Source organism: Diceros bicornis, chromosome 9, assembly GCF_020826845.1.
Source record: "Diceros bicornis minor isolate mBicDic1 chromosome 9, mDicBic1.mat.cur, whole genome shotgun sequence".
Taxonomy (NCBI): domain Eukaryota; kingdom Metazoa; phylum Chordata; class Mammalia; order Perissodactyla; family Rhinocerotidae; genus Diceros; species Diceros bicornis.
This window is the reverse complement of record NC_080748.1, coordinates 34,735,205-34,749,616: the sequence shown is the minus strand read 5'-3', so window position 1 is coordinate 34,749,616 and position 14,412 is coordinate 34,735,205. Positions and strand designations below refer to the sequence as shown.

The following is a 14,412-nucleotide window of genomic DNA, read 5'->3' as shown; positions in this document are numbered from 1 at the left end:
TGTCAGAAAGAAAGGAACTCTAAACCAACTCATACTTCACACACCTGCAGCACTGGACTCCTTCCTTAGGGGTCTGAGGTCAGTACTGAAACTGATGTCTTACTTACGTGTTTTAACTGCATTTGTATGTGATATTTTGCCTTTTCCAACTTAGATAGTTATATGGATTTATAAGAAGCAATTTATATATTTCTTGCATTATATATTTCACACATATACATATTTCCTTTATTATATATTTCTGATATATATATAGATATATAGTATATATCTAGGAATGCAACTTTTGCCTCTAAGAGTCAACTGCATACTTCCTTTATCTGTGTATAGCTCTCACTAACAAAAGAAACATAGATTAGAAATTCTAGTTACCAGTGTTGGTTCTCTAAATATATCTGATACTTTCTATATGAAATAAATGGTCTAAAGGATGGTCTTATCAGATAATAAAAACATCATAAACTATCAATGTAGATCTGGGAAAACCACTATGTATTAGGTAAATTCTTATATTAAAAAAATAAGCCAAGACTACTTTGACCTTTTTTTTCAGTCTGCCTTAGTAGATATTAAACATGGACTGACAAAGCCAGCTACTCTGGGACACAGAAATCTTAGAAAATGTTTATATGAAGAAGATGATAACAGTAGGATGGGGCCAAGTGTTTCAGAATTACTTTACTGTCCTAGAAGGACTCAAAGAAGGTAATATTTTATATAACACAGGATTTATCTCATGGTGCTTCCCCCAAAAATACTTGCCTTAGGAAAAAAATTAGTAGGTACAAAGCGTGAAGTAAAGGGCTATTCAAGAATAATGAAATTTATCCACGTGAAACAATGATGTTTGAAATTCTTCCAAGAGCACTAAAGATGTATGACTCTATTGGGCACTGTATCTACTGGCTGCATATTTAACTCTCCACCGTGAAACTTTAAATTTACAATGGCAATTTCATCAATGTGTCAAAAAAGTGATGAAGAAATCATATATTTACTACAATTTGCACACCAGGTGTAGAATCTCTTCACCTTTTTTGTTTTTTTAATAAATGCATGTTCCCCTTATACATAATAACAAGGTCTTTAAGGAATACATAGAATTATAGTACAGTGAAACCTAGATTTATATAAACCCACATATGAGAGCTAGGCATTATCATTTTACAAATGCAAATAATACAAAAATTTGAGGAAAAATACTCAAATTTTACTGAGGCCAAAAGTGATGTATTCCTTTTGGCCCTGCAGTTACATATAGTTTTACTCTAATTTCTATTATTTGAAGTTAGCCATCAAATGGAAAATTCCTGGTCTCTAGCAGATGCTAAATTTAAGCAACTAGCAACAAAACTGAAATCCAGATGGGTTGTTCCCTTGGATTAGATATACGCCAAAAATGGCAACAGTTAATCTCAAGAGAAACTCAGGATATAGTGACAATGAACAGACTCTAAATCACGTGGCAGTTAAAAAGTGGCAAGTCCAAATTGAGATGTTCTGTAAGTATAAAATACATACTAGACTTCAAAGACTTAGAAGAAAAAAGAAATGTAAAATATCTCATTAAAATTTTTATACTGAATACATGTCAAAATGATAATATTTTAGATACACTGGGTTAAATAAAATACTATTAAAGTTAATTTCACCTGTTTCTTTTTAATTTTTTAGTGTGGCTACTAAGGAATGTAAAATCACAAACATGGCTCACATGATATTTTCATTGGACAGCACAGCTCTAAATGAATGAAGTATGGTGACCAGCTGGCACTGGTTGTACATACAGCTGCTCTTGCAGATGTTCTTTCTACGGCAGCTATAATATATATGGTTCACACAGAAAGTTAAAAGAGAAAAACATCAAAATAAAAAGCTAGGGCTAATAAGTGAGAAATTAAGAGAAATATTGAAAAAAAATATTATTGCTTTAGAAATGTAAAAAATAAAAAGTTGTTGTTTGCTTTTGTTACTTGAACTAATAGTATATTTTAACAAGCATATGATTAAAAGGGAATAAGCAATTTCCCCAAAAGACTAAAAGCCATTTTCCATTAAAACCGATACATTAAGATGTTCCAAGAAGGCATGCTTACATATGTTGGAACAAGTAAATCTATTTCTTTGAAAAATGCTTTTATTATTCATATTTCTTGACCCTGACTAAAGGGTCCTAAGAAATAAAACTGGGTTTCTCGTTATTTTGTACTGTCATGTTGAGCTATTTTCTTCTGGGATTGGAGGAGTGGGTAAAAGAGCAACTTGGTGATGTTTCGGGTGACTGACAAGTTCCAGTGTCCCTGGCCTTCCTATGACATTGGAAGGCTCTCCAGGTTCCTCTGCTCAGGATGTCCGGTGAGGCTTTAACCACCGTGTTGTGAGGGCTCACTCGCCTGTGAGGAATATATGTGAGGAAGGGATGTGATATTAATCTCAGCAGGTGCATGCTTAGGTTGAGAATGGGAGATCAGGCATGGATGCATCCAGAAAGGGATGGGCTACAGGTGAGGACACCTATGATCTTCAAGGGAGAGACTGAGCATCACTGTTTCTCCTTTTGTATTCTCCTTTTGTATCTAGACAGTTTGAATGCTTTGCTTCTATCACTGGACAGTAATAAAAGCAGTGAATGGTAATTAGTTCCATTCCAAATCTCCGGAATCCTTTGGCTACTGTACGGCCTTCATGACCGTAGATGCACAGTAACATATTTAAAAACAACATTAAACAAATGCTATTTAAATTCTTTTGCCATTTGGACACATTTACCCCAGAAAACTAATATATGAAGTTAATAAGTATGAAAATTTCTGAAATACTAAAAATGCTGTTTCAGACACAGAAAAATTTATCATTAGGATAGATCAACAGAAGAGAAATGACGGCTTGAAGGCTGTTGGACTTATGCCTATGCAACATTTGAATATTTTTCCAAAATGAAAATAAAAATGGCAGTAAAGCATGCAGAAGAACAGCAAGATATAAACCAACTGTAACTGAAAAAAAAAAAAGAGCTCGCTATTTAAGGAAGCAAGAAGTCCACATTTATTTAGCGTATTCACTCATTTTTTTATTTGACATACAAGCTAAGAACAAAGGTGAAAATGAATTACCTGGGAATAGGAATATATCGGAGTTTCTTTGATTGAAGATCAGTGACTTCTATATAACCAGCTGTTTGTGGAGGGTTAACATCTGCAAACAAGTCATGACATGAGCTGAGTATTACTGCATGATACCAAAACAGGACCACAAGAAAGCACGGATGCTGCTAAAAGTGGAAGGAAGTTAGCAGCAGCCTAGGGCAGAACTCTGAGACCCTCTTGACAAGGTCCTGGGCCAAGTCCAGCCTCAAGGCTAGACTCTCAGAGTCATGTTTTTGTCAGGGAAATACAAAGATTGTCAAATAGATGCATATTAGGCCACGATTATTGACTGTCACAAAATAACCTAAGTTCTTTTCATTCTCTTTGATAACTTCCCAAGATGAGTCAATGTTTTAGCACCTAGTTTTATTTGAAAATATTTCACCATCTGAATTCTGTTTTTTCTTCCTAGGAAGTCACAACAATGACAGTATAATGCAGTGGAATCAGCACCTACTTTGTAATCAGACTAGCCTGGTACAAAATCCTGGCTCTGACATTTCCTAATTGTGTTTTATGCTGGTCAAGTTAGTTATCTCTCTGAGATCTGCTTTTGTCATTTGTAAAATGGGGATAACAACAGCATCTGAGCATCAATCACATTATTTTGAGGATTAGATGAATTTAGTAAATGCAAAGCACGTAACTGGTAGTTGTTCAACACACAGCTGTTATTATTAGGGTCCTGCAAGATAGGAGAAGATGAGGTGTAGATGGGGCAGTCGGGTGAGGACTCTGGGTCATGAGGAATATGAAAAGGTGGGGAAGGAGAAGGTAATGAGATATGGGGGCCAGAGTCCCCAATTTCAATTCTGGAGTTGTTTCCAAGCAAACTCCAGGGGTTTACTGACTTCTTTTCCTAAGCCTTGAGTACCACCATCACCCTCATCATCACTAGCTGCCACCACTGAGTGTCAAGAACTCTGCTTAGTCTTTATAGATAGCATTTTTAATACTGACAACAACAAAGACTTATGATTCCTGTCTGAGAGATGAGAAGGCTGTGGCTTGTAGAGGTAATATAATAATGTGACTTGCTTGAGGTGACATAGCTGGAGAGTGATGGAGATGGTTTTCAAAACCAGGCCTTTTTGGCTTTAAAATCTCTGCTCTGTCCACCACTCTACACAGCTCCTACCTGAGCTGACCTGAGGGCAACAATTTTTAAAATAGCCTCATTTTACAAAATCTTGTTCACTAATATCTCTTTTAAAAAAATTTCCCCTACACAGAACCTGTACTTTTAAAGACTTTTGTCTGTCAGTCTCTCTCTTATTACCACTTCTGATTAGAATGAGACATCCACAATGTCCAATGTAGTTTACAAAAAATAAGAAACTTGGCATTTTTATTTCATGTTTGCGGTTGAAGTTTTTTGAGTAGGCCATTTGAAAAACTCAAAATATTTCTTATTTATTCAACAAACGAAGTTGAGCTTACTTTGCACCAGACACTACACGAAGCACTGGGGATAGAGAGAAAAGATACGTGGTTCCTGCCTCATCTGAGGGGCCTACAGCATAAAGAGGAAAGTTTCTTTTTTTTTTTTTTAAAGCATTATGGGCTTTTGGGGATGTGGAGAGGATTCCAGGGTGGGAATCACAGGTCTGGGGCCAGGTATGAGCTGCAGAGCTAGGCAAGGAGTGGTCCCAGGCAGCAAGGGGTCAGAAGGAAGGCAAGGTAATGTCCGGTGAGAGCAGAGGGTAAGAAAAGAGAGTTACTATGGTAATCTGACCACCCAGCTGAATTGGGTGTCTCCAGATGGCCATTTGTATAAAATGAACATGTTTATCAGAAGTCACGCAGCGCCTGTGCTGGAAATGCTGCCTAGGATATAAGGTCAGTCTTGGATAAAGTTTTGCACCATATATCATTTTTGACAGTTCCTGTTGCCAGGACCTGGCTGAAGTAGGTTGAATTATTTTTAGACCCGTTTTTTTTGCCAAAAATGACCAGTTATTGAAGCGGTTGGGATGACTAGAGCTGCCTAGCTAATCAAATTACATTTTACAGGCACTTACACTTACAGGCACTATTTTTCCTAAGTAGTAGTATTAAGTTGAGCTTTTAGACTATAAGCACTTTTAGACTGCCTGTGAAAGCAAAGTAAGCAAACTTATTTCAAATATCTTTTTTTCCTATATCTTTCTTTTCTTTCACTGTGCAAATTAATTCCATGGCATAAAGAGAGTGACAAAATGCAATAATGGCTATGTCTATTTCAAGAAGGAAAAAGCAAGACTTTTACTCCTGGTGCTAAAAAATATTTTCACATATCAGAAAAGGCAATTCGTGGCTATAAAGCACTTCAAAGAAATACTAAAGGTGGTGGTGGTGGTAATGGTAGGCACTTGAAAAATTGTCAGAATTGATTTGAAAATAAATCAGCTGAGAATACATGATTAAATTAGGGAAGTGAAAACTGTGGCCAGATTTCCCTCCAAACTTACCCAAGTCCTTGTCTATCCATTTGAAATGTTTCAACATTGTAGAGAGGATGGAGGCTCAGTAACTTTCCATTACATTTATAATCCAGGTGGATTTCAAAGATAGGTATAAACTATATTTAGGGATTAGTTGTTAATGATTAAAGGGAAGTCATTGCAGCAGTGTTTGCTGCGTGGTTCCCATGAACAGTGGGGACAGCTCACACGCACAGTGCCAAGAGTAGGAGGAAGTATAAAAACTATCAGCAAAACAACTGATCTATGTGTCTATCCCGTCACTAATACCACACTTTCTTGATTGCTTTCTAGCTTTATACTTTATAGCAATTATAGATCCTCCAGCTTTGTTGGTGGCGATCAGCGGATGGAAAATTAGTAAGAGGAAATCAGGGGTAAGGGAGAATTCTGACTAACCTGACCTAACAGGATTCTTGTTGAAGGCAGGCCTGGGTGATCAGACATCACTTGGAGGATGGTACCGATCAGAAGTGGGGGATTCTGGTTAAACTGACTTAGCATTACTCTTGCTAAAACTGGACAATGCAGAGGTGAACACAAAAGCCCAAAAGTCAGAGGCTAGTTGTGAAGAGGATTCAGAGCAGCCTGACTAGAGTTTGGTCAAGGAGATAATCTGTCATCACTCATACTGACAGCTCTATTTCATTTATTTTCACTGCTGTACACACCACAATTCACTCATCTGTTCTTTGTTGATGCCCATTTAGGTTTTTTCCAATTTTTTGCTATCACAGAGAGTGGGCTAGGAATATTCTCATACCTGTCTCTTTGTGTACATGTTGAGAGTCTGTAGGGTATATATCTAAGAGTGGAATTACCAAATTATTTCCCAAAGTTGTTCCAGCAGCAAAAAAGAAGTCCAGATGCTCCCCATCCTCATCTACTCTTGTAGGGATCAGACCTTTTATTGTAGTTTCACTTTACTTTACCCTGACTTCTAGTAAGTTTGAGCACCTTTTATATGTTGTGATTTACTCTTCTGAGAAGTGCCTGTTTATATCTTCTGCCATTTTTCTCTTCGTTGCTAAGGAGTTTTATTTCCCCTCCTTTGTTCAAGTAGTGTTTCTTAAATATTCCAAATGTATATAAAGCACTTAGGATAGTGCCTGGCACATAAGAACTTTATAAACGGGAGCTGTAAAAAAAAATCCTTAGGAGAATGGTGAAGGGAGATCCCAGGACAACAGCTGTGCATAGGCCCGGGGACCAACCAGTCCTGATTAGAACATTTGAGAAGATTTAAGGAGAGATGCCGCCGAGAAAGTGAAATTGATAAACCCCACATATTTGAACATATGTAGAGATTTTGACAAAAGGGAACACTTTGAGCATCAATTTGTGCTAAGTATATGAAAAACTCAATCAACAAAACATGATGATTATTAACTCCATGAAAAGGAAAAGTTGTATAGGAAAGGAAAAGCAATAATACCATAAGACATAGCTCAGCTGTGAATAGCAGTTATATAACCATAATAATATAAGCACTGGATGTTAATCTAATCAAAATTATCATATAAATATATTGGGGAATGGGAAACTGAGGTGTCAGGCAGCAGTAGGATGTATGAAAAAGAGTTCAACTTTCATCTTACATGGTGGGAAATCAACAAAGAATACCTAAAATAAAAACATCAGGATAGCACCATAAAGATGAAAGGGAATACCAAAGGAACAGCTTAAAAAGTTGAAAGTGTCTCTGGGAGCAGGAAATGAGGGGCTAGGGGAGTAAAGCAGGGGCTGACTGTTTTTTCTTCCAGCCTGTTTCACTCTTTCATCTATGTGCATGGAGATCTCTGATGAAAATTTAAACTCAATTAATTTTTTAAAGTAAATAGAATCCAACCATCTGATTAGTCAGGAACTAACACATATCAGCCTTTTATTAAAGAAATCAATAGAAACTGTAAAGGCTACTCTCCTGGTGGCTTTCACAAAGATGGCATAACTTTTGTTTAATGCAGACGGGCAGAGATTTACTGCTTTCAATGGTACTGCCACTTTGGAAAACAGTTTGGCAGTTTTATCAGATGACATAAAAATGCCATGCTTAAGTATTTATCCAAGTGAAGCAAAAACTTATGTTCACTTAAAAATCTGTGTACAATGTTCATGGTGGTCTTATTCATTATTGCCCCAAACTGGAAACTATCCAAATATCTATCATCTTGTGAATGGAAAAACAAACTGTGGTACATCCACACAATACACCACCACTTGGCAATCAAAAAGGAAGAAACTACTGGTACATTCAACAACATAAATGATTCTCAAATACACCATATTAAGTGAAAGAAGCCAGATTCGAAAGACCACATACTGTATGATTCCATTTATGTGACATTCTAGAAAAGGCAAATATATAATGACAGAAGTCAGATCAGTGCGGGGTTTGAGGTAGGCAGAGGGGTTGACTGCAAAGCAGCATGGAGGAGGTTTTTGGGGAGATGGAACTGTTTTCTATCAGTTGTGGTGACGGTTGTGTAACCGTATGTATTTGTCAAACTCACAGAACAATATCTAACTTCATGAAAAAGGGTGATTTCACTGTATATAAACTGGACACTAATAAGAACAAACATTTACTACAAAAATATCTCTCTGTCTGAGGTGTGGAGAACGAGCAGGAGGGGGAAAGAGAGGAAGAGGGAACTTTGTCAATACTGCAATATTCCAGCGCAAGATGGTAGTGATTTGGATGTTGGCAGTAGAACTGTAGACAAGCAGATGGATACAAGTTGTACAGTCAGGTTGTATCAAAAGGACATAGTGATTGCTGATGGATTAGATGTGGAGAATGAGGGAGAAGTGTCAGGGCTGATCCCCAGGTTTCTGGGTGGACGAAGGTGCACTAAATTCTGGCACAGAACTTCTTGTAATCCTGGAATGCTCTGTCGTGCCCTTGTAACCTTCACATGCAGCTCCCTCTTCCTGGAGCAATTCCTTCATTTGATTCACTCCCACTCATCTTTCAAGAGTCAGCTCTTAATCACCAGCCTGGGTTGTAAGCCTCTTCTTGTGAATACTCCTATCATAGCACTTATTACATTGTATGCAATTGTCAGTTTATTCACCTGTTTCTTCCACCATAGAAAACATTTTAAGGAAATGGTGATTTACTTTCCCTGTGTTTCAGTTTGGAAGGAACTAATTCTAAATAGTATGATATATCCAGGACTTTTCAAACCCAGTAATAAGTATTATTATAATACATCTAGCATTATATTTATGAAGTCCACACTAATATAATGAACGTAAACACAGGACAACATATTAATATGACTATGATGCAAATAATAATCAGTGGCTCAATGATCAAAATTTTTCATATTTATCCATTATGATGAAAGCAAGGGTGGTTTAGTAAGAATAGCTCTAGATTTGGGATTGGAAGACCTTGGTGCAAATCTGGGCTCTGCCAGCCACTAGTAAGGTGATCCTGAGCAAGTTATTTTACCTCTCTGTATCAGTTCCTTTCATGTAAATTAGAGAGTACATTAACGATAGGCTGGGGATTTGAAGATTAAATGAATTTATACAAGGAAAAGTGATCAGCCCAGGACCTGGCATATGTTATGCAGTAATAAATAATAAATATAAGTTGACTTTGAGAGCACTGATAAACGAATCACTCTGCACAAGTCCTTGGCCTTTAGTCACAGGACTTGAAGACAAAAATCAGGCCCCATTTTCTATGCCTAATATTCTAAGGCTTTTTAAAAGTCTCTTTGAAAATGTGTTCTAAGTAAAGTCATTATATAGATTGTAATGCAAATGAAGATGAGTTCTAACAGCAATAGTTACAACCACACACTGTGAGAAATTGAACCAAAACTTTCTGAGCACATACAGGTTTTTTTAGCTACTTCTAGACCCTGTTAGAATTATTCATATTATAAATTCATATTATAAATTGTTATATATTATATATATAACATATATAATAGTTTAATTTATATATAGAAATTATATTACATATTATTCATATTATAAATATGAATAATTCTAAAACATAGATTGATGATGATAAATTAAATATCCCTACCAAAAGCAAACTACCTTTAACTACCTTGGTAAATTAGGAATTGGTAAGTTTTTTACCTTTTGGGTAGATATCTTTTAGAGGGACTTCTCCCGGTGGCAGAATCCTGACTATCTGATTAGTATCTAAAAGAGTCACACAGTTGCTCTGTTTTGGAGTTCCACTTTTCTTCTTTCCTCCATAGAAAGCTGTATCAGTGATCCCTGGTTTACGCAAAGATGATGGCCTTTTCCAAGAATAAACTTCACTGGGTGACTGAAAAATAAAAATGAGAGAGAGAAAGTATCCAAGTACTATAAACTACACTCACCACAACTGTTACAATGCAGCCCTTTAAGCAGATTCCAGTGGTAAACTTATATTTCACAAATATAAGAAAATCAGATTATTCCTTAACCTTTTTGAATTTGGTACAGGAGATAGTTGTTTCACTAATAATCACAATTTTCAGATAAGTGTGAAATATACAACTTATATTTTTTATCTTGAAATGAATTATAACTAAAAAGAGGGAATATAAAAATACAGTAATTTTAAAAATAATGAAATGACACCTAATGCATCTACTATCTGCCATAGGTAGTAGTAGATTACCAGTATTTCTGAAGCCATTGGAGTGCCCTTTCCCAATCACACCTCTTTCTGTCTCCCCTAGATGTAACTTCCATGGAATTTCGTGTTTTTTTCTCTTGTTTTACTTAAAATTTTACCACATATGTATTTATCTTTTCCTACTCCAAGATCATAGATAGATAGTCTCCTATGTTTTCTCTAAATGTTTTAAAGTCCTTAACCCATCAGGAATTTATTTTTGTGAATGGTACGAGGCAGGGATCCATGTTCATCCTTTTTCACATGGATAGCTAATCGCGCAAATACCATTAACTTTTACCCCCTGATCAGCAATGCTATCATAAAACACAGTTCTACACATGTATGCATCTGGTTCTGGGTACTTTATTCTGTTCTACTGTATATTTTTTTCTACCCCTAGGCCAACACCACACGGTCTTAGTTACTCATTTACAATAACTTTACAATAAATACCAAATAAGTACAATAAATATAAAAAAGGTTTACAATAAGCCTTGAAATTTAGTAAGACAAGTACTTCTGCTGCTGCTTCTTGGTTCTTCTTCAGGAATGTCTTGGTTATTGTTTGCCCTTGCTCTTTCACAAAAAGAGATGCGAGTCGCATTTGCTCTGCATCTTTGTCAGCACTTGGTACTGTCAGTATTTTCTATTTTAGTCATTCTTATAGGCAGGAGGTAGTGTCTCATCATGGTTCTAATTTGCATTTCCCTAATGACTAATGATGTTGAACATCTTTTCATGTACTTATTTTCCTCCCCTATATCCTCTTTGGCAAAGTGTCTGTTCAAGTCTTTTGTCCATTTTTTTTTTTCACATTTACCTCCAATTTTATGTCTATATCTGCCTAAATACATAGAAAACTATGAGTTCACACAAATACATCTAATTCCAGTCCAACAACTAGAGGGCTCATTCTAGTTTTCTTACATTCAGTATCTGTAACTTCCTTCTCCAACAGTAAGAAACCTAGATCTCATGATCCTTAATATATTTACTTTCTTGCTCAATCCACTGTATGTGACTTATCTCCTATCTCCACCACTAACCTTTCCTCCCAAGCAGATGCCCTCCTCACTCTGCTTGGTCCTGACAGCCCACACTGGGTGACGCTCATGCACGGACACCCTTCTCACCTTACTTGGGCTCCCATATCCCAACCAGGCTGCCCCTTCACTGGGATGCCATCTTCTTCCCATCTGGACTTGATTCCCATCACCAACGGTTACCCCTCCCCCACCACGAACGTCCCCCTCCTCTGCTCAGGTTCTGACTCTCACACTTCACATTAGGCTACTGTTTGCCCAATGTTTATATGGGAATTTGTTTTCTTATTGTTGAGTTTTAAGAAATCTTTATATATTCTGGATACAAGTCCTTTGTTGGACAAGTGTTTTGCAAATATTTTCTCCTAGCTGTAGATTGTCTTTTCATTCATTTGACAGTGTCTTTTACAGAGCTGAAGTTTTAAATTTTGGTGAAGTTTAATTTATCAATTTTTTCTTTTACGGATTGTATCTAAGGCACTCAGTACAATGTTTAATAGAAGTTGTGATAGCAGGTATCCTTGTCTTATTTCTGATATCTAAAGGAATGCTTTTAATGTCTTCTTATTGAGGATGGTACTTGCTGTAGGTTTTTGTAGCTATTTAGTACTAGGTTAAGAAAATTATAATAAGCTTATAATAGTTTAGGTGCCTCTGATAATGCTATAAAAAGTTAATATGAGATGATAGTTTTATGAAGAATCAAAAGAGGGGCCAGCCCAGTGGCATAGTGGTTAAGTGCACATGCTCAGCTTTGAATCCCGGGCGCATACCGACGTACCGCTTGTCAAGCCATGCTGTGGCAGCGTCCCATATAAAGTGGAGGAAGATGGGCACGGATGTTAGCCCAGGGCCAGTTTTCCTCAGCAAAAAGAGGAGAACTGGCACCGGATGTTAGCTCAGGGCTGATCTTCCTCACTAACTAACTAACTAACTAACGAAATAAACAAATAGTTTAAAAAAAAGAATCAAAAGAAATTCACTATGGCACAGTAGAAAGGACATGGGTGTGAGGGTCAGTCACACTTGAACTCAAATCCCAGCATCCTTACTCATCATCTTTGTGGCCTGGGGGATATACTCTCTCTCTGTTTCTGTTTCTTCATCTGTGAAACCTTGTAGAATTATTATAAAAATTAATTATTATGTATGAAACGACTCACAATAGTGCAGTGCCTGACTATTGTGTTGGGGCCTAAAAAATATGATGGTTATCATAAAATGCTGAAAGTCTGCCTAACTGACTCTAACCTTTCATTTAACAAATATTCATTGAACATATCCTGTGTGGTGAATACCATATTAAACACGGGGGATAGAACTTTTAATTTAACAAGGTCACTAGTCCTACAGGCTATAAAGGATTTCTATAGGATTAATACAAACAGTGCCTTATACTCAGCTTTTACTTTCTAACATTTTTATAGTAACATTATATTTCTATATTAATTTCATTGAAGATCAATTTTTTAAATAATTCCACCTTCAAAAAAATAGCTCCAGTACTTTCTCCATTGATAGCAGCAATCATTGTAGAAAGCATATTAAATACATCTCTTTCATTCAGTCAAGGCCACTGTAGATACTGTATTCCAACAACATGCGTCATTTTCAGTTATATAATACCATAGCAGATGCTTTTTACTTGATAATTAGGGAGACATATGGCCAAGTTCTAAGCCACATATTATCCATTGGGTTTTGGATTTCAAAAGTCTTATACCCTGAAGTGCTCATCATTCATTAATTACATTAACATTTTGAGGCATGTGAGATTGGTGTACCATCAAGAGTGCCCACATTTTTATCTTTAAATGATTCTATCATCCCACCTAAAAGCTACAAAGGAAATTACAAAGATTAAATGTTTAATCAAAACACATGGAGCTACATCTAAGGTTATTAGATGGCAACTGGGACTAAAACAACCTTTATATTTCATTTTCCCACATTTCCATCAGGACAAGATGGTGCCTAGTTTCACCTAAAGTCAATTACAAATAGCCTATTCTTTACAGATAATAGTAAATAGCAGCAGAAGGGTCCATCTAAAAGCAAATTAAGTTGAGACCATCAGCATTTATAGTATAATCTGGATGCTGCAAAGATATGACAAATCAGAGCAAAACACAATGGAAAGTGAATTGATGTTCACGAACGTTGAAAAATTTAATCTACAGTAATGAGACCCCAACAAATTTCACTTTAAAAAATTCTACGAGACATGTTATTTCATTAGTCTTGAATTGTTCCTCTTGACAGATTACATGAGCACATATTAAGACAACATGATATAAAATCACTGTCAGTACATTAAGCATTTAACTGTGTCACATGAACTCCCTCGTATGGCAAATACTGGTTTTCCCTTACTAAATTATATAATTGCAATACACTTTAAATGTTAATTTTTAAAAAGCAATGAGATCATATAAGTAGAACACATTTTTTAATGACTGATTTGGAAAACAGCATGTTGATCTGAAACGTTTACCAGAAAATCATTACATTTTAAATTACTCTCTCAAATAGGCTTATAAATTATAAGCCAAATTGAGGGAAAGAAATATTTATTCAATAATTTAATAAATTGATGCTTACCATGAGATCTGGGAAACCAACAACGATTGTAGCATAACTATTCTCATCTGAGAGAATTCGGTTAGGAGAAGCAATCTTTTGTCCCACAGCTGAACTTAGATTTTCAGACGATAGTTGATCACTTGAAATTTTATGAGGTATGCTGAAATCTGTTTCTGAAAAGTGTCAGAGAAACATTAGATACATATGCCCCTAAAATGCTCCAGGAATTAATTTTTACAAGATTTTATTCTCACCAACTCAAACAGAAAAGCACAAGCTAAAAAAGAGAAAACACTTTAATTTATATTCATGGCCTTTTGTCTAAAAAAACTCAGTTTTTACAACCAAGACATCTTCTCAAAGTGATTTCAAGTATTTATGGAATTAAAAATTTTATTAGCAATAAATATTATCATTAATAGCTCCCTTCAGAAAAGATGTGAAACTGACCCAACCCAGTGCTGGCAGTGGTATGTTTTAGATTTTTTTCATAAGCACTATTCACCCCCCCAAAACTGTGATGAATTAAGTAGAAATCC

The 14,412-nt window shown here is 36.0% G+C and overlaps 1 protein-coding gene across 4 annotated transcripts in view; it reads right to left on the bottom strand.

The window, feature by feature from the left end:
- VWA8 (von Willebrand factor A domain containing 8) overlaps positions 1–14,412 on the bottom strand; it is a 354,390-nt gene that overhangs the window by 99,100 nt on the left and 240,878 nt on the right. For all 4 annotated transcript variants that reach the window (XM_058548243.1, XM_058548242.1, XM_058548244.1 and 1 more), the window contains 3 exons: positions 13,892–14,046; positions 9,713–9,908; positions 3,114–3,195 (listed from right to left, as the gene is read on the bottom strand). In XM_058548243.1, coding sequence (XP_058404226.1) covers positions 3,114–3,195; positions 9,713–9,908; positions 13,892–14,046 — 433 coding nt within the window. The remainder of the gene's footprint in view (positions 1–3,113; positions 3,196–9,712; positions 9,909–13,891; positions 14,047–14,412) is intronic.